Source organism: Mytilus edulis, chromosome 1, assembly GCF_963676685.1.
Source record: "Mytilus edulis chromosome 1, xbMytEdul2.2, whole genome shotgun sequence".
Lineage (NCBI taxonomy): Eukaryota > Metazoa > Mollusca > Bivalvia > Mytilida > Mytilidae > Mytilus > Mytilus edulis.
The window spans coordinates 74372500-74393265 of record NC_092344.1 but is presented as its reverse complement, the minus strand read 5'-3'; the positions used below and the strand labels follow the sequence as shown (position 1 = coordinate 74393265).

General features: G+C 31.7%; 1 protein-coding gene across 1 annotated transcript; it reads left to right on the top strand.

Annotated features, from left to right (window-relative positions):
* The first annotated feature begins 985 nt into the window (after nt 1-985).
* On the top strand, nt 986-16660 carry LOC139489874 (low-density lipoprotein receptor-related protein 6-like). The gene is made up of 6 exons (XM_071276722.1): nt 986-1080; nt 6823-6948; nt 10456-10630; nt 13318-13530; nt 14074-14195; nt 15887-16660. Exons 2-6 carry the CDS (start codon nt 6876-6878, stop codon nt 16183-16185), a joined length of 882 nt encoding a protein of 293 aa, XP_071132823.1. The 5' UTR covers nt 986-1080; nt 6823-6875; the 3' UTR covers nt 16186-16660.
* The last annotated feature ends 4106 nt before the right edge of the window (nt 16661-20766 follow it).

Below are 20766 nucleotides of genomic sequence, written 5' to 3'. Positions count from 1 at the left end.
AAGTGATTATTTAAATCCCCACTTGAAGGTCTCCGATAAACTGAGTGAGCATAAATTCATTGCCAATGACAAACAAGTTATAGGTAAAATTTTCAGTTCAATTAAACAAACGTTCTACCGTCGACCACACTGTTATGAATTTGATTCTATTATTATTCTTTCTTTATTTCATTCTTTGTACCAATGTGTATAAAGTGGTTTTAAAGAATAAAATAGTCTTGTCTTGTCTGCCAAGTTATATCTTATCTTTATTTACAATTTGATAAATGAACTTGAATCTAGCAACACAGGAGTATTATTATTGAAAACCTTAGTATTTTAAAAATTCAAAGTGTTGTTAATAGTTAATATTTTATTATGAACATATTAATGATAACTCAAGTCAACACAAAAGTGCTGACTACTGGGCTGTTTATACAACAGATGTTTAAATTTTTAGTTATATCTAACTTTCATTTACTTAAGATCGACGTAACCCTGTGAGCATGACTGTTTCCAACTATTTAAGAATAAAAAAAAATCACAATATGAAATTCTCTGTATGAAATTCCGTTAATTTATAATCTAAACGTTAAATCGACATTTGTTTTCTGGATGTTTTATGTTTACCAGTAATGGGTTTAGCATGCAAATTTATAAGAATAGTGGATTCGGAAACGGTATAAGTAATCAACATGAGTCTAACGTCGTTCGTTGATTATTGTTGAAAAATTCGCTACTTCTTAAATACATCATGTAAAACACTTACGTCTCATGAAACACAAAGGAAAATTACAAGTCTTACTAACATACTGAGATTAACTTTCCTGTCGAATAAACACAACATGAAATAAAAGTTAAAAACAAAACAACTAAACATTTAAACATGAATATGTTGTGTAACTTATGTAGATATTTATGCAGGCCAAAATGACAGTTTCAGGTCTATTAAAACTGTGCAAAAAGAAAATCCATGGCAAATTACTGAAGTGGATCATTGTTTGTCATATAATACATCCTGTCAATACCTAGTTTTAAAACCTATTATTATCAATAGTGAAATATTTCACGTGATGAGTACTTAAGTTGCATAAAGTCTCGGTAAGTAATATACATATAAAGATACATTTTGGTTAGAGTTAACCCAGTTATTTTTTTGTTTGTCATTTATTCCATATCAAGCACTGTCAATATCATTTTCTTTATCTGTCTTTAAATGGTATATTTCAGTTAAAATGTTGAATAAGAGGAATGGGAAACATTTTTAACGTACTGATGGTTTCACCTGTTGAAAAATTGATACATTTTTTTCTCTATCGATTTTGATTAAGGAAACTAACTTAAAGCATAATGGTTTCATTCTTTATATATGTCATTTAGTATAAATGAAGGGAATCAGTATGGCACCTCCCTCTAACTCCACGCTTAACGACATGCAGAATCCATGTTTTATTATCAGAAATAACATTTGTTGATTTAGTTTGCAAAATGTAGATCAACCCATTGTTTGACTTTTGAACCTAGATCCACCATGAAAGGAATTCATTAAGCATTCTTCATTGTCTAGTATCCTGGTTATTTCGTTTGGTGTTCTTGTTCGTTGATGAATTTGAAACACATATATTACACATAATATGGTATAAACAGTTAAACCTGGTATTTATCACATCAAATTTTGACGATAACCATATTACATGGTAATGCAATCATATGAATTGAATTTAATAAACTTTTTGTCTTATTTGTGCCTTTTTCCCAAATCTCCGCTTTTGGTTCAAATAAGAAAAAATATTAATTATGATAAATTTAGATACTCGTTGTAATCAGAGTCAAATATTATACATTCCAAGTATTGTCACTTAGTTTAACATTTACATCAACTACAACATGTACAATGAACCAATGTAATTATCATGTCTCTAGACAGTCAATTCATTCATACATTCGTATTAAGGTCACGGTGGGTATGGTTGTCCTGCGAGAGAACGTTCTGTGCTGGTGATTTGGTCCTGTCAGGTGCTGGTGGGTCCTGATTCTGTGCTGGTGGGGTTGTTTACATTGTATCAGAACTGCAATGAAAAACGACTGTTTTGTTGCTTAATTTTTCTCTGATGCGTCATAAGTACCATGCAAAGTATATTACAACAATATTATATTGCAAAAGTCGTGCAAGTTCGTTAAACGGAATTGTCCTGACGTTGTGCTGGTGATAAGAAAAACGGTCCTGGTTCTGTGCTCATATGTCCTGGTTCTGTGCCTTTATATTTTAGTTAAAAGTGACATATATTCAAGATCATTGATGCTGTACTGTTATTGACTAATTAACTGTTGTCTGCTTTCTTGAAATTGACATTGTTGTGAATCTGTTTACTGTTATTATGAGAGAAAAAATACCCCTATTTTTTAATAATTTTTTTTAAATTAACTGTAATCTTATTTATTGCCCTGTTAATGGAACCCTTCTTGCCCCCTTTTAAGATAAGAAAATATGTTTACGATTTTCGGGATTACAATTATTTTGCAAGATCACCAAAATACGTTGTAATTTATACAATACTTATATAAAGTAGATGATGTGGTATGTTTGTTGTCAGTGGACAAATTTCCATAAGAAACCAAAGGAAATATGTGTTAACAACCACAACCATACGTCATCGTACGACCTTCAACAATAACCCATAAAATAAAAATGTAAAAGGTTTTGCATAAAAATGGAGAGCAAAAATATAGAACAAAGGACTTTCTGAGCGTTTGAATCATATGTCTTTCTTTAGCAGCTTAAAACACATTTTTTGGTGAACAATTTAGTGCTGACTATAAGAATGACAATAGTATTGCGGGTTTGTTTGTTTGGGTTTTTTTTTGGGGGGGGGGATAAGTTAGAGCGAGGTTACAGTGAAAGTTTTAAGCTTGGAATAGTTTCCCGTAAGATTTAAAAGTTGTATTTTAAAAGAAAAATGTATCTTATAGCTATTAAGAATCACTTGCTGTATCTGTAAGATTTTTTCAACATATTTTTTTTGTCTGAACGGTTATCAGGTATTTTTTTTTTCGAAAGTTCGATAGAACACTAAAAAAAAATTCACTATTTTATGAAAGGGCAGACTAGAATATGTCAATTTCAAAATTTAAAATATCTCGTAGCTTCATACTACCAATTGAGTATAAAACAAGTATATAAGTTTAAAAAAGAATTTCTTGGATTAAACACCTACATTTAACTTTAAAAGGTCATAACAGTTTAAAACAAAACAATACAAATCTACACACACAAAAAACTGGCATAATTTTAACTGGTTATCAACCCGAATCGCTATAAGATCATATTATTTATATAAGCTCACCTGTGTCAATGGGTCGTGTGAGGTTCATGTATTGTCTTGGCGTCCGCAATTACAAAAAGATCTTTTCTGAAATTACTTCACCAAATGTTACCAAATGATTTTTCAAGAGTGAATCTAGGAAAAACAATATTCATCAACAAACACGACCACTGTCTGTTAAAATGTATTCGAGTTTTTAGTTACAGCCGATTCCATTGTAGGCAAATGTAATATCTTTGGTTAGCTTGCTTGTTAGCTAAACCGAGAAGTCATTGTTAGGTAAGGTATACTACCCTCCTTTCGAAGTAACCTAGTCCTACAGACAGAAAGATGTGTCATTTGTCGGACTAGTCTACTCTTAAAGTAGGGTAGTTAACAATGACTTTTCTGTTCAGCAAGCAAGATAACCAAAGATATTCCCTTTGTCTACACACTAATTGAAATCGGCTTTAATATTGCAAAAGTGCAAGCAATTAGGGCAAAACTTACCGAGTAAAAAAAAATCAAAAGGCCAATGTCTATCTACCTTGCACATTTCAGAAAATTCAGATCAGATAACGAAACTGGGTCCAGCAACATTTATAAGCAATTTAAGATTTTGACCCTCACAGTTTCCATTCACCACAAATATTCTCGTTACAACGAATCATGTTAAATACAAAAATACCAGTTGCAGCCTTTTGTTTATCTATTAATATATGTATACGGATAAAGTTATGAAAGGCAGCAGGGTCACCAGGGTGAGGAGTCCATGTCATTTGAAATAAATGCTAAGCATAGATCTAGAAAGCGACAGATAATCATGACATTAAAAAAACTCTATTCTTTTCGACTTTTTTCGAACACATTGACACATAAAATGAATTAGTATGAAATTCAAAACAGTGTAGCTGTGGCCATTGATTGACCCATCAAAATCATCCATTGACTGGGACAATTTACGTGAACGTTTGTCTGTAACAACCACTGTTCATGACGTACCTACGATAGACATTTAAACTGTGGGGTCAACAAAGGTTTCTTAACGCCTTTAATTATAAAATAATTCGAAAAATTAATCAGGAATAACCTTTGTGTTTTGATTTATATTATTGATATAAATCAAAATATCGTGTTATTTCTGATTAATTTTTCGAATTACTTTATTTAGGTGTTGAGAACCTTTGGTGACCCCATAGTTTAAGTGTCTTTAAAAAGTACATAGTGAGCATTGGTCGTTACATACAAACGTTCACCTAAATTGTCCCAGTCAATGAATGATTTTAATGTGTCAATCAATGGCCACAGCTACACTGTTTTGAATTTCATACTATATAGTATTGTGGAATTTTTAACTTGTGTTCAATTCATTGGTTACACCTTTTACTAGGATAACAATCCTGTCATGTATGAGCTGGGTAAAATATTTCAGAAAAGAAGATGGAAATGTGAAAGTTTCCGTGCGTCAGGTGCAACAGCATACGAAAAGCTAACATTCCTCGTCAGGGTGGAAGCTAAAAGGTCCACGAAAATTTAACTTAAAACCTTTATTCGTTCCAACAAAGTTATTGAGATTTTGTTGAGGATTTAACCATCTACGACAACAAGAATTTTTTTTTAGAATTTACAGCTCTTCTATAAATATATGCAAAGCAAACCATTGATCAAATTGCTTGCTATGATTGTTTGGATGTTTGTAAACGACAGGTAAGTAGTCTGTTTACTATATACTAGAATTTGTTTGGACAATAAACATTAACTTCAATTCCTGTCAGTTTGTATTTGTCCAATCAAATCCCAGTATGTATTGAAACTCCGCCTACCTATTGTTTGAAAACATCCAAGCAACACAGCAAGCAAGTCAATCAAAGTTTTTTTTGCATGCTTTTATAGAAGAGCTGTACTATATAATGCAAAGAAGCGTTTAAGTCTTTCGCCAAAAAATACTATCAATTTCTTTTTGTCCTGTGTAAGCTTCCATACCATTTCCTTCCATTCATGATCATTAAATTGAACTGTAAAATATTTCTTGGTACCTTCTTAATTCCTTAAGTCTTATGTAAACATAATTATGACAATAACTGCTGTGAGCACAAGATTCACTGCACACTTTTAAAGTTCTGCTTCATCAAACATTAAAATGTGAACTTAAGTTTTGAACCTTTTTTAATCGACACGATTGGGATTTTTGTATATGAGAACATGGTTTATCTATTATAGTTGAAAATGCGTCTTTGAACTAGCTTTCAGTACCTGCGCGCATTCGTTGTTCAATAATGTGTGTCTTTGTGTTCTTATTTTATGTGATAAATTGTTGTGTTGGTACACCACTGTAACAATGAAAGAGGAAATGAGGAGGGTTGGCTGGGTGGAAGTGGGGAGGGGTATGCGGAGCGCTAACAAACATGTCTATGCGGCATGGGCTTTGATCATTGTTGAAGCATCAATGTAAGGGGCATTTGATATCTTAACAAAACTATTCTTATTTTAGATACTATATATTGTTATCTGATATTGGACGAAAGATGTTGCCCTTTTATGTAATTATGTAATACAAGTTACGATCATTTGAAAACACATATTAAACAGCCAAATGGATGCACAAGAGCTAAAATAGGAGTCATAGATCCTATTGACAACAATTATCTGCCCAATTTTATTGATTTTGTAACATTTGTTTCAAATATGACCAACTTCTTATCCAAAATCACCAGCACCGTATCAGGACCCACCAGCACAATGACAGGACCCACCAGCACAGTATCAGGACATGAATAAATTGAGAAAATACTAAATTTTAATAAATTGCAATGTTTTTTTCACAAAATAGTTTTGTCGTGTGCATTGCGGTATAGAAAGCGGACTCTGTGAGCATTTTAGTTTTATTTTTTCAGTTCTAGATTTTCTGAAAATGAGCATTTTTGTGTTACGCTTACTGAAACAGTTTAGAGGGTCAACTTTTTAATGGTTTACATATGAACCCATAAGAAACAAAATTGAAAAATCTCAACTGTTTTCTTCCATTTTTTATGAGTGAAAACGTCAAAAATCATCATTTTCGTCTTTGTTTACATTTTTTCATTGATCACCAGCACCCGTCAGGACCGAATCACCAGCACAGAACGTTCTCTCGCAGGACAACCATACCCACCGTGAAGGTGATGGTTTAAAATATACAAAGGCATGCGTAAAAAGTTCATTGTAAATCATAGAATTCAATTTCATATTGACAAAAATGAAGGTGAAACTTCTTTTTAAAAGTTATTTGATACAGAATACAAGTTTCAAACAATGATACACATTTTTTATCTGTTTGCAAAGAAACATTGTCCAATAAAATTTGAATGGTAAAGTCTCAAGGTGTAATAAATTTTGTGTTTTGATTAGGGACTCTTCGTTTTGAGTTTTCTGCCGAGTTTGGTGTTATATGATGATTACTTTTTATTGTAGTGTTACTTTTAACATATATTTGATATAAATGCAGTTCGCTTATATCAACAAAATAAAGACAAATAATGTACATGTTTTTATTATATTCCAGATGTTTTCACTTCACAGAAAGATAGGTTAATTTGGCGAGTAAATGCATTTCCAATGATCACCAACATGAAATGGTATAAGTTAATTTTGAATGCATTGATGATTATTGTCTGCCTTATAAATGAAGGTGAGATATGTACATTACAATTTAATAAATCACTAGTTACGCGTTTAATAGAGATTTTCAATAAAATGACATGCGTACGTAACTCGAAGTACGGACGTAATGGGACGGGTTATTGCCAACTATCAAATTTGATTGAATACGTCGCTGAAGTTTTAAAAAAGTATTTCAAGACTTTTAAAATCACACACTGGAATGTTCGTCCATATAAAATAATTTTTTCATTAGGAAAAATGATAGAAATATTGCATTTTTAGTTATCACGTGGTTTTCCAGATTCCTGCCTTTTTTACTGACATTATATCACTTATTAACAAACGTATCCCATACCTGTCATATATACCATTCAAATTATCTTTCGTGGTTTTGATCATGACAATTATATTTTTTAAATACTTTGCAGATGAACGCCTCATTATACATTTTTTCTGTCTTTCTTTATATTTTATCTATCTTTTTATTATATATGTTGCGGGGAAAGTATTAGGACAATTTCAGAAATATCAACAGCAGAATTTGTCAAAATCTCTCTTTATAAAGGTTTAAAATTCAGATATAACTATTGCTAACATTTAATTTATAAATAAAAATATTTTTCATTTATTTTAAAAATGTATTGATAAAGAAATCCCTACATGTATATATGTTAGTATTTTTTTTAATTAAGGTGTGTTCGATTAGGGATTGTTCTGTATTAATTTTTTTAACTAGAATGCTATCGGAGTTCAAATATAAAGATATTTCAAGGGAATATATTTAATATACCTTGATTTGAACCTACTTAGAGTATTTTATCCATTTTATTGATAACAAACTAAAAGTGGGTCACCAAATTCATTTTAATGAGTAAATAATTAACGAAAATGTGTAAGGTAAGTAACATTAAACAAATAGCATAATATTGTGTTGCCTGATTCAGACCCAAAATGCATCATAAAATGTAAAAGGTAGATACAGATATCTTTTTAAGTAACAGACAAAGAAACATGCAGATCCGAAAAAGAGGTCATAACTGAAACTGTAGTACTCTTCTACCTTGTTTAATATAAGCAAGACTTAGTAGTTCTCCAAGTTATCATCATCCATATATGTTGACAAAAGTTAAACGTAAAAAGTTTAGAGACATAGTGGATTTTAAACTTAGTATTACCAAATCTGTAAAAAAAAAAAAAGCATTGTACAGGAGGTCATACATACTTTTTTTTTTATCAGGAACCTATATGAATTCTAATACCTTACCGAATATTGAGAATAAAGCCTTTAACCAGAAATTTCATTGAAATATATTGATTAAATGCGCACTAGAAATATTTTTTCATTATAGAATTCCTCAAATTTTTTCATAGACAATATCTTTTTTGCCATTGTGTGACCTATTAAGCGTATGATTACCGACACTAATTTTTCGATTCATATTTTCATTTAACCGTCCACTCCCTACTAGCTTTGACGTCTTTAAACCAAGGTGAGGCTTTAACTGCCAGAATTCAAATCATTTGCCTCACCAGAAATACAAAGTTACGCTACTGTCGATTGATTGACAGTTGGTTGCTTAACGTCCAGTGGCAAATTTTTCAACATAATTAACGTGTAGAGAGCGTGAAATTATATCTAAAAGAGGCATCTGACTTAAAGTCCCCATTCTGACCGGACGGGACTGCGTTCTTGTACATCCCACACATCTAAACGGGTTCCCCACTTTGGCAATTGTTTAACTGCTGATCGGAAAAATACCAATAGTGACCATATTTCTATTCCCTTGTTAACCTTTGATAGGTTACTGTCGAGACGTGGCGACCAAAGAGACAGTTATGAATCTGGAAGATATACATATACATGAATAAATAAAGGCAACAGTAGTATACCGCTGTTCAAAACTCATAAATCCATGGACAAAAAACAAAATCGGGATAACAAACTAAAACCGAGGGAAACGCATTAAATATAAGAGGAGAACAACGACATAACACTAAAATGTAACGCATATAGACAAAATCCCACGAGAATAACAAATATGAACGCTTATTAATCAGAACATTTGCAACACGAATGTGTGGCCTTGAGACACCTTGCCCCTTCACATAACAATATTTCAAATTTCAGTGTCAAACTCATAGTTGGTATATAATTTTAAAGGTAATATATTTTAAACAAAATGGAAGAACGGACGGATGCACACACCAGTAAATATAATATTCCCATGCTATCATCAGTTGGTCATACAACTAAAAAGATCATCTTACTTAACAAAAATTCAATTAAAAAGTCCATACATGTCCGTTTTGCATACGTATTTGTATAATTAAACGCAAAATATTTTAGAAAAAACAATTTAAGAACATTGACGTTATATTACTCCTACGTTTCTACGGGCTATTGCTAAAATCCATGCATCACAATAATCAAAGACAAGATATAAACAAATTTACTGATTCGGTAAAGTGTAATCATATTTTTTCCTGCAAAAGTACCTTGAAATAAATTAGAGAAGTATGATAAAAAAAGGACGAAGAGGCAAGTCGTGTACACCTTTTACATTCCGGTGTGTTTGAAATTCTTTTCTTAATCTTATAATTTAAAAATGCGAATATGCATAATGTTACGCTTCAGATTCAATTATTTTTATTTGTTCAATCTTAATTTTGATTTATAAGCTTTAAGAACTCATCGTTTGACAGATAAATATATGGTTCAAGTGAAATGACGAAGTAATGATCGGTGTATTTTATTACCGGTAACTGAACTAATTGATCCCTTTAAGGTTGTTGTCAATGAAATCACCCAAAATTTAATAACAAAATACATTTAGAATTAAAATAGACGTTTTTGCTAATTTTTAAATAACATATATTCCAACAAAGTATGTATTCAACTAGCCAAGACTTCATGCAAATCTATGCTTCCCTCCGTCGCCCTTTACTCCAATAGGCCGAGATACGGTCAGATAGGTCGGTTATGTCGAGTAATGTTATTTTATTGGAAATTTCTACTACTACAACCTCTACAGTAACTATCAAAATAAGTGTGAACAATTTATAGAAAACTTGAAGTCTAGTTTAAATTTTGATGTGACAATCATAGTAATTATCGTAACGCATTGCATACACCTAGAATATGTGATTGTTCAGCAGCGATGTACTCAGTTTCTTAAAAAAGAAAATTTTATGTATAATCAGAGACGTATATATGTCTTTGGTATAACACATGCAGTGACACGGCCAGTTGATAATGTGAATGATTAAATATCAACGTTTATAGTTGTATTAATGTTAAAAAAGATAACCATATATTTTGTACATGTGTTAATTTATATCTAGGGTATGTGGTAAATATTTGTAGTTGAATAATAAAGTAATGAGCTATCGTAAAGAAAAAACTTTGACAAAATCTGCCATTATTTTTATTGCGTAAAATAGAAACAGTTTGTTAATAAAAAAAAAAAAAAAAACTAAGAGTGAAGACCACTTGAAAATCAATATCTTGAATCTTTCAATTTATTTTACATTCCAGGATTCCCAAACAAGCTTATATTTTCGATCACGAGTGCAATCAAGGAAATAAACCTTGACACTGAAGAAATATCAGATATTTTGACTGATATAGAGAGTAACGTGCATTCTATGGATTACGATTATACAAATAAATATATGTATTTTGCTAGAGAAGATAAAGATGACATATCAAGGTATGTCTACAGATTTAAGATTTTGTCATTGAAATCAGTTGGGTTCGTGTTGCTCAGTCTTTAGTTATCCATAATGTATTTTGTATATACTATTGTTTGTCTTTGGGTCTTTTCCCTCTTTCGTTGTCGTGTCGTTGTCAGTCTATGTTCGACTGCTGGGTTTGAATGACCTTCTGGTATCTTTCGCCTCCCTTAAACTATTCCGAATAATTTGAGGTCGCTGATATGAATTCGGAAAAAAACTCAACCAATCTTTGGATACATAAATAACACCGACCTTTTAAGACCCAAATGTTGCTAAGAAGCATGTCCTACCTCACTGATATGTTGATATGTACGCAGATAAAGCCAAAACAACATCGTGTGTGTGTAGCTATAGGTCATATTACATCATCTGCTTGATAAAGGAATAATTAGATATAAGTAATTCATTTGGAACAAAATATACCCCATGTATTTGTATAGTATATTCTTTCCAAAACGTAAGAAGAAAAAGAAGAAACCACTATCATTATCAAAGATGCTTGATTGACAATAAATGCCTTACGATTGGAGAGCATGTTTTTCAACGAACAAATGGCATTCCGAAAGGAATCCACTGTGCTCTTCTTTTTCCCGACTTGTGTCGTTAATCATATAATGCAAACTTCGTACAGGGACTTCATATGAAGAATGAAAAAATATCACATAATCATTTTAACGAAACTCTTTCCAGATAAATGATATCGTCTCACTAAGAATTTTACGGACGCCATCATGAGTTGACTGACCGTTATATAGTGTATCTATCACATGTAACGAAGGACTATTCCAATTCACAATCTCGAGGTTTTTCTTCGAATATGACAACAACAAATAAGACTTATTATTTGTACTCACACGAGTAATACGAAGGGACCACAGTGGGAGCATGATCTGCCAACCTGCCAGACCACCTGTAATTGATCTTATTTTATTGTAGGATTTATGTTGCTCTGACATTAGTTTTCTATGTTGTATTTAAATAGTTATCAAAAGTACCAGGATTATAATTTAGTACGCCAGACGCGCGTTTCGTCTACATAAGATTCATCAGTGACGCTCATATCAAAATAGTTATAAAGCCAAACAATACAAAGTTGAAGAGCATAAAGGATCCAAAATTCCAAAAAGTTGTGCCAAATACGGCAAGGTAATCTTTTCCTGGGACAAGAAAATCCTTAGTTTTTTTCGAAAATTTCAAAGTTTTGTATCAGGAAATTTATAAAAACGATCACATTATTGATATTCATGTCAACACCGAAGTGCTGACTACTGGGCTGGTGATACCCTCGGGGACGAAACGTCCACCAACAGTGGCATCGACCCAGTGGTGGAAATAGTTATCAAAAGTACCAGGATTATAATTTAGTACGCCAGACGCGCGTTTCGTCTACATAAGACTCATCAGTGACACTCATATCAAAATAGTTAAACACTGTCGTTTATCTTTTTTGTAGTCTTCAGCTTATAGTCATGGATTTACAATCGCTTTCAATTTCCATCTTCCTTATAATAAATTCTTATTTTACATTTATAAATTTATCAAATTACCCAGACCTTAAATTGTTCCAAAACATAAAATAAAAATAATAGTTTGTTCTTACTATATTCCAGGTTGATTATTTGAAAAAGTATATTTTTGTAATAAAAAATGGTAGAATTCAACGTGTTTTTTCCCTACCAATGGTGTGGTAAACAATAAATGAAACTCTTGTAAAAAGATATTCATTTTTTCGAATTGAAAATAATTCGTCTCTTATTATTTCAATTTTCTTTGTGTACGATTCATTTACATTGAAAGAATCAACATTATATCCAATAAAATGCGTATAATCATTCTCGATTTCATACACCATGCATCATACACCTTCACCGAACTTCATTAGACAATTACACCATACATTATAAGGCCATTCACTTTTTAATTGGAAGTTTTCACCATCCAAGGACTGTAAACATAATAACATACAAAATTGTATGAAATGTTGCTAAATAGTGTTGAATCGAATGCAAGGCAAGTAGTACTGAATTAACAACGCGAAATATCTAAAAAAAAAAATAGAGTTACAGTCTTAGCATATCTTTTACTCTTCCGGGGCACCTGATGTCATCCCCAGTTTTTAGTGGGGTTCGTGTTGATTAGTCTTTAGTTGTCTATGTTGTGTCTTCTGTACTATTATTTGTTTTTTTGTCTTTTTATTTTGAGCCAGGGCGTTGTCAGTATATTTTCAAGCTATGAGTTTAAAGGTACTCTCTGGGACCTTTAGTCCTTCTTTTAAAGTTATCATGTTTAAGATTCATTTTTTTTTCAGATAAAATGAACTGTTTAAATGTAAAATAAAAGTCATTTACAAATTTAACTTTATCATTGAAATCGAAGGTTGGCGTTTGATTCAAGTAAATAAAATGTGGTATTACTATTCTCCGCTTTCTAAGGGGCGTAGTTATTATTAAATCATCACCACGTAGATCTTATCAAGGTATTTGATTTTTTTTTGCTATATCTGGAAGCCAGGGTACATATATCTATGACTTTTCCCTCTAAGTTCTTACCCTGTATGCTAGAAACTTAACTATTCTTTATTTTCAGACATTTTATTCTTTACTAAATATCTTAATTCCTATAGAAATGTTTTCGATAAATCAATACTAAATTTTATTTGAAGATTTCGTTATCCAGAAAATCCAGGTAACAGCTACACAAAAGTGACCGATGCAGATAACCCGATAAGTGTGGCCATTGATCCTGTCTACAATCATGTTTATTGGACAGAACGGAATACGGGGAAAATACATCGTTGTGATTTTGATGGTACAAATAAAAGAGAAATACTGAATGATGGTAAAGTGTATGCACTCGCATTAGATCATAGGAAAAGGTTTGTACTTGTTTGGCTTTATAGACGAAACGCGAGTCTGGCGTAATAAATTATAATCCTGGTACCTTTGATAACTATTGTATCTATTAAGAAGCAGATTGTGTACCCCTACACGACATTATCTTAAAAAATATATTAAACTGAATCGAAAAGTTATGCAGAGAAAAAAAAGAATATTACTGTTTGATAATATATGTAGACAGTGGACATTCAGTAAAAACATTAGATTGCAAAAGAACGTGACGTTAATGGCACTGTTTTCACGTAATTATGCTGTGTAATTCATACCTTATTCATACGTAAAAGGAGCCAGCTGAACGACGCCTCCGGGTGCGGGAATTTCTCGCTGCGTTGAAGACCTATTGGTGACATTCTGCTGTTGTCTGTTCTATGGTCGGGTTGTTGTCTCTTTGACTCATTCCCAATTTCCATTCTCAATTTTATAAAAACTTTTAAAAATTATCCAATATGGATAATTCATACCACATACTATTTTATGATTATGCGCTCAAGTTCTATTTATTGTGTTATTTTCGAATTCAGGTGGCTGTATTACAGTACAAATGATATCATTAATAAATCAATTAAACGATCAAGATTAGATGGTTCTGACAATCAAACATTAGCGAATGTTCATCCACAACTTGTTACTGGTTTAAGTATAGGTATGTTATCCCAATTATGTCAATATAAATGAATGTTTCGCAACTGTCTTACAAGTAGCAGGTTAAACTAGCTTTACAACTAGATCAAATCCACCATTGTTTACATAAGGAAATGCCTGTACCAAGTCAGGACTATGAAAGTTGATTCATATGTTTTATGTGTTTGAGCTTTTAATAATACTATTTGATAATAATAAAAACGAAATAATGAGGTTCGGTTGAGAACAAAACTTTGTGACAAAAGGGTTGATTTTAGTCTCTAAATTGTACAATTTACATTAAAATTAAATTAAAGACAATGCTCAATTTCTATGGTTTGTCCTGGGACATTTTTCATAGACTCTCACAATAGAAGATACATTTTGCTTCACTTCTATTATTTTAGTAATAACTGTAACGTTACTATGTGCAGGTTCAAATTAATATCCAAAAAATAAAAGAAAATAAGGATTGAAATTGATCAACACAAAGCTGAGAGGTGAGAGGCAGGATAGAGAAGATTAAAACATCTCGAGAGAATATTATCAAGCTCAGCTTTTCCTTAGTTGACAATAATTTCTCGGGTAATAATATCACCCTCTTATATTTGTGTTATTTATATTTAATGCTAGCAGTTTCCCCAGAAAACACAATCGAAAGTGTCGCAGCTTCTCCCCGTCCCCTTTTACTGCAATATACCTTTTTTTAATAAGGTATTGCTGGGATAAACAAACTTTATTGTATTATCATTCAAAGTTGAATTACAGTCTAAATCAAATCAATTTAGAAGGTTAAATTTAAATAATCCAGGCTTGACCTGTCATTATATTTATGAGATCAAAGAGAATTATCCTCTTCACACGACTGTCCGTTCAAAATGTGAACTATTTGTAAATGATGGACTATGTTTAGAAGCAGCCATATAGTATGTCATGTATTTTCGATAGAATATATGTTCTTGAATTTTTATAAATAAGTCCGTCAGTTTAACTTTTTTTTAGATGTATCAAATGTATCATATCGGGTCCTCTATTACCAACTATACGGTATGCTCTTGTCTCATTATGAAAGGTGGCCTTTAATTGCATAAATCTATTGCGTTTGAAATATTGAAAAATTTGTTATTTACAACATTTTGGAAGCCCAACGACGGTATGTTTTTAAATTAAAATCCTACAACTATTAAAAAATATAGTTTTTATTTGAAAGACCTTCGATAGAACTATATGCATTTCAATCTATGTAGTGTCTAGGACCGGTTTATATACACATCTCTTTGAAACTGAAACTAACAGATTAATGTGTCGTAAACCTGTTCTAAACTATTAGAATAATATGCCGTAAATCTGTTCTAAACTATCAAAATTATTTCGAGGTTAGCAACCTCAAAATCTGGCCTACAGTTAATATATTCAAATGTATTCTAGGGTACAAATGTCTGAATATGGTCTAGAGAAGAGCAGCTCTAAATGACCGCCAAATGTTAAGTGAGGTTGAAGTTTATCTAATCCATATTAGAAATGGAAAGATCATTGAAAGAAGTTTTTCGAAAACAACATTAAAGAAATACTTAACCCCAAGATTTCTTTACAGTCAATTATTTGTTATATTAGAGATACATAAGATACCCAGAACGTTCGTTTAATCTTGTCTAAAAATGTCTTCAAAGATCTAAGCAAGGATATCGTTTTCCATACAAATTTGTATTTAAGATTTCAAAGAAGACAGACTTGTTTGGATGGAACATGGCAACGGTGATTTAAAATCTTCCAATTTTGACGGAATAGATGTAATCAAAATATTCAGCACGAATACGATAAAGGCAAATGGAGAAATTTCTGTACATGGTAGCACGACATACTGTGCAAATGATCGTAACATATTAAGCGTCGAAGTATTAGCAAAAACAACAGCAAAAGTAATTCATACAGATTCAGGAAGAGTTTTGGGTGTATTTTATTATAAAGAAAAAGGTAAGGTAATACACGACGAATCTTTGTGTATTCAATAAAAAATACAAACTGGATCACAATAAATCTACCATGGATACCAGAAATGAAATTTGAACACCAAACGTGCGTTTCGTGTTCAAAATATTCATCAGTGACGCCCGAATAAAAAAAATTTACAGGCCAAAATATAAGAAGAGTATTGAAAATTGGATGGACAAAGTACTTAATTTTAATTTTGCATCGAAAAAATAACACAATTAGATTATATGATATAAAAACTGGTAAGGTGTGGTATGATTTTAAAAAGTGGAAGCAAACAGTCATGACCACTCTAGGACTTTCAACAGAGTAATCTTCATACCATATAATCGGCTATAAACGGCCCCGACATCAAACATGTGAAACAATGTACACTGTCTATTCGAATACTTCACAAAAGTTTATAACTTTGCATTAACCAAGTGATTTGAAACACAAGAAATAAAACTATTAGATGGTTGATGTTTTCTTATTTGAATATAGGCGTTTATTAGACATAGTCTTGTAATATAATTTTTGTCTCCCTTTTGTTAAATGTATTTGTACTGCTGTTTCTTTCTGGTTTTCGATAACTAAAACTAACCAAAGTTGTTGAGGTTTTACATGTTTGACCAGAAACTGAAACTCGTTACCTAATGATTTAAAGTTGTAATTCATTATATATAATCGTGACGATGTTTTATTTTTTCAAATTTGGGTGGTTAAGGTTTTACAGACATACAGACATACTAAGTATATGTCAAACGGTAAACATGTACCATTCTCAACAATTTGTATTACAACACACACTATTAATCAAACTAACCGTATGCTAATGTATCTCATAGTGACGGTAACTAATCAATGAATTCGGTAATGGCTATTCTTTATATATATTTTTCTTTTATATCATAAACGTATATATTTTACTGTAATAAATGGATGCTTTATGAAATTTGTATTTTTATCTAGTGAGATAAATACAGAATACATTTTTAAACGAATTTTAAAATTCATTTAAAGCTATCATTCTAATAATACATTAGAATAACTATAGGTCAAAGTACGGCCTTTAACACGGAGCGTTGGTTCACACCGAACTGGAAGCTATAGAGAGACTCAAATAACTAATGTAAAATCATTCAAATTCAAACATCTAATCTATATTATAAACGAGAAACGAGAAAAAATCATGAGCCACAACAACAAATGACAAACACTGAACAACATGATCCTGAATTAGGACAGGTGCATAAAAGTTCAGTAGGTTAAAACGTTTTACAAGCGCCAACCTTCCCTCTAACCTGAGCGAGAAGTGTAATAATTTAACATAAAACACACATTCAACACATTGATTGTAATAGTTGACTTTCCTAGCAACATTTGACTTAAGACATCATGTTAATGTGTATGTAGTTGTTTTCAGTTCTCTTCTGTTTCCTCCTATTTACTCTGAGTAGCTATATAATTTACATAATCGATGGGAAATCACACGGCGAATAACTTTTTTTAAATTTAATGGTGAGTAAAATTATTTTAAGCAATTTATACAAAGGAGAATGATAAGAGTTAAAAGTAAATAAATATCAAATGAATTGATAAATTGTCATTATTTGATGTTTATTCAGGAAAAGAATAATCAACAATTATCTAAAAAAATATGCTATTCAAGGTATGTCAGATCTTTTAAATGGGAGCATTTTTGTAACGGACAAAAAAAAAACTCATGGAGTCCTAAGCCAGTTAATAAAAGTCACTAAGTGCGAGGAAGAAGTTCAGGGATAGCATTATCCCTATATCCCTATCTTTCCTTCAGGTTGTACAAATATAAGGAGATGTTTTATATCACGTGAAGATATTTTCAACGTAGACGTAGCTATAAAAGTCGACGTCACGTAAACAAATAAAATAGTTGGAGAGACGTAGCTATAACATTCGACGTCAAGTAAACGAGTAAAATAGTTTGAGATGCGTTCCGATCCTATAATCGATATGTAAAAGAGTAAACTAGTTACTTGTATAGATATAAGAAGATGTGGTATGAGTGCAAATGAGACAACTCTCAATCCAACTCACAATTTATAAAAGCAGTTATTTCTTTATTTTAACTGTTTGGGAATTGTTCGATGCAATTGTACCGTCCTACACGTTTATTACAGTTACATCAGTTTTGAGTTGATCTCATTTTACAATTTTACATGTATATGAAAACATAAACGTGACCCTGTATCAGTCTAGTTTAGCTTACTTGTAATACATTGTTGTAAAACATTTATGTATTTTCGCATTTATTTTTTCATTTGATTTGTTATCTTTTCAGATATTGAAATTCTTATGATATTGTCTGTGAGTGGAGTAGAGCTTCTTTAAGATAATCTCTTTTCTTATTTATAAAAGAATGGCGAAAGATACCAAATGGATGTTCAAACTCTTTAAGTCGAAAACAAACTAACAATGCCCTTGCAGGGCAAACAACGAGAAACGTCTAAAATACATACAGCGGTAAACAAAACACAAGTTAGAAGACTAAGGCCGTGTTCACACCAAACGATGTGTACAGTAAACATGTTTACATTTGGTTTAATGTAATATACACCAGTTTCACATTAAATTTGTTCACATCTATACACCTTGTTTAGCTACCTGTACATAAGTTTTGTTCACACTTGTAAACTATATGTCATTTAAATGTTTATTACGTAGAACAGACTTCAAATTTTCGAACAAGTTTTCTAACAGTTAGGGAACGAACATTTGACTTTAAAAAAAAGGGGGGTTGATTTTTCCACAATTTGATAAAAAAAAAATCGGGTCATACAGATGATTAGAATGAACAAATATCCTGAATCCATGTTTCCCCATACATTATAGTGTCAAATATTGAATTAATACCATCGAAAAAAAAGAAGATATAAACCTTCGCACGAGAACTCAGACTCAGAACCCTCCCCCCCCCTTTTTGGAGTAAAGTGGTTGGTCCTTTAAGAAAGTCATTTTGTATGATTTGCAGTAGTTTAAAGATGTCTCGATTACGCAGTAAAAACGTAGGCTGTATCAGCGTGCTTACAGATGTAGAACAATTGGGTTTTTTTTATTATTATTTCTAACTGTATTTTAACGAATCTGAGATACTACACACACAAACAATTAACCTCGCCCTTTTTCAGTAATGCATTTATGAGTAAATCGTTGTAAAGACCAGTGGCAAATATTTCTGTCAGTGTGTACGTTCAGTCGATTCGGGAAGACCTTTTCAAATGAATTATGTGTTCGGCAATGATGATGGATGAGTCTTGTCTGTCTTGATAATTGGGCTAATAAGGCTGCGTAAAGTGTTTTTATAACAAATAAATATATCAAGTTTAGACAAATATTTCTGTAAAGAACTTTATTAATAAGTGTTATAAGTATCAATTTTATATAAAAATCGTTTCTTTTTTAAATATACATGGGAAAATTGAAGTTCTGAATGCCTAGTTTTGTGTACACTTAACCTACACAAGGCCTGCATCGACTATCGACTGCATGTAGACAAAACATGATTTAAACTACATGTAAACATTGAGTTTTATCGATGGGAACGTAATTATGTTTAGTTTACGTGTGAGTTACACTAACACAACACTGAGTTTAGGTCAATGAGAACACGGCCTAAGTCATATTCTAAATCTACACTAGTGGAATCTCCAGTGCCCAGGTTAGCAATTCGTATTTCACATGTGGCACCCGTCGTTTTAACCATGCTAAAACAAACCCGGTGATAAAGAACAAATAACATAACTGCCATATACAGAAATCATGTTCATCCTTTTGTTATTATGAAAATAATAAAGAACGTGTAAAAAAATAACCTACTTTAAAATCTAGTTGTTTCTTGATTATTATTTATAACTGTTGATGTAAATGTTCTTTGGTTTTGTGAGTCTTTGGCAGTGTTCACACCAAACGCCGTGTACAGTGAACATGTTTACATTTGGTTTAATGGAATGTACACTAGTTTCACATTAAATTTGTCCACATCTATACATCTTGTTTAGCTACCTGTACATTAGATTTGTTCACACTTGTAAACTATATGTCATTTGAATGTTCATTACGTTGAACCGAATTCAAATTTTCGAACAACTTTTCTAACAGTTAGGGAACGACCATTCGACTTTTAAAAAAAAAGGGGGGATGGATTTTTTCACAATTTGATTGAAAAAAAATCGGGTCATACAGATGATTAGAATGAACAAAAAACGTTTCTGCATACATTATAGTGTTAAATATTGAATTGGTACCATCGAACAAAAAACTAAATATAAACTTTCGCACGAGAAAAAATTCTGACTAAGAACCCCACTCCCCCCTTTTTTTTTAAGTAAAGTAGTTGCTCCCTTAATAAAGTCAATTTGGATGATTTGCAGTAGTTTAAAGATGTCTCGATTACGCAGTAAAACGTAGGCTGCATCAGCGTGCTTACAGACGAAGAGAAAGAATTGCGATGTTAACGATCACTACATGTCTATCTTTTCTGTTTATTTCAAATGGTATTTTTTCTCCAAGGAGTATTTGGCAAAGGGAAGGGTAATGTTTTTTATTTTTTATTTCTAATTGTATTTTAACGGATCTGATATACT

What these genes read in the sequence shown, in the direction of transcription:
- LOC139489874 (XM_071276722.1), top strand. Translation starts at nt 6,876, where the DNA reads ATGATCACCAACATGAAATGGTATAAGTTAATTTTGAATGCATTGATG. An exon ending in TGTCTGCCTTATAAATGAAG is followed by an intron (nt 6,949 to 10,455) that starts GTGAGATATGTA and finishes TTTACATTCCAG; the next exon opens with GATTCCCAAACAAGCTTATA. An exon ending in GATAAAGATGACATATCAAG is followed by an intron (nt 10,631 to 13,317) that starts GTATGTCTACAG and finishes TTTTATTTGAAG; the next exon opens with ATTTCGTTATCCAGAAAATC.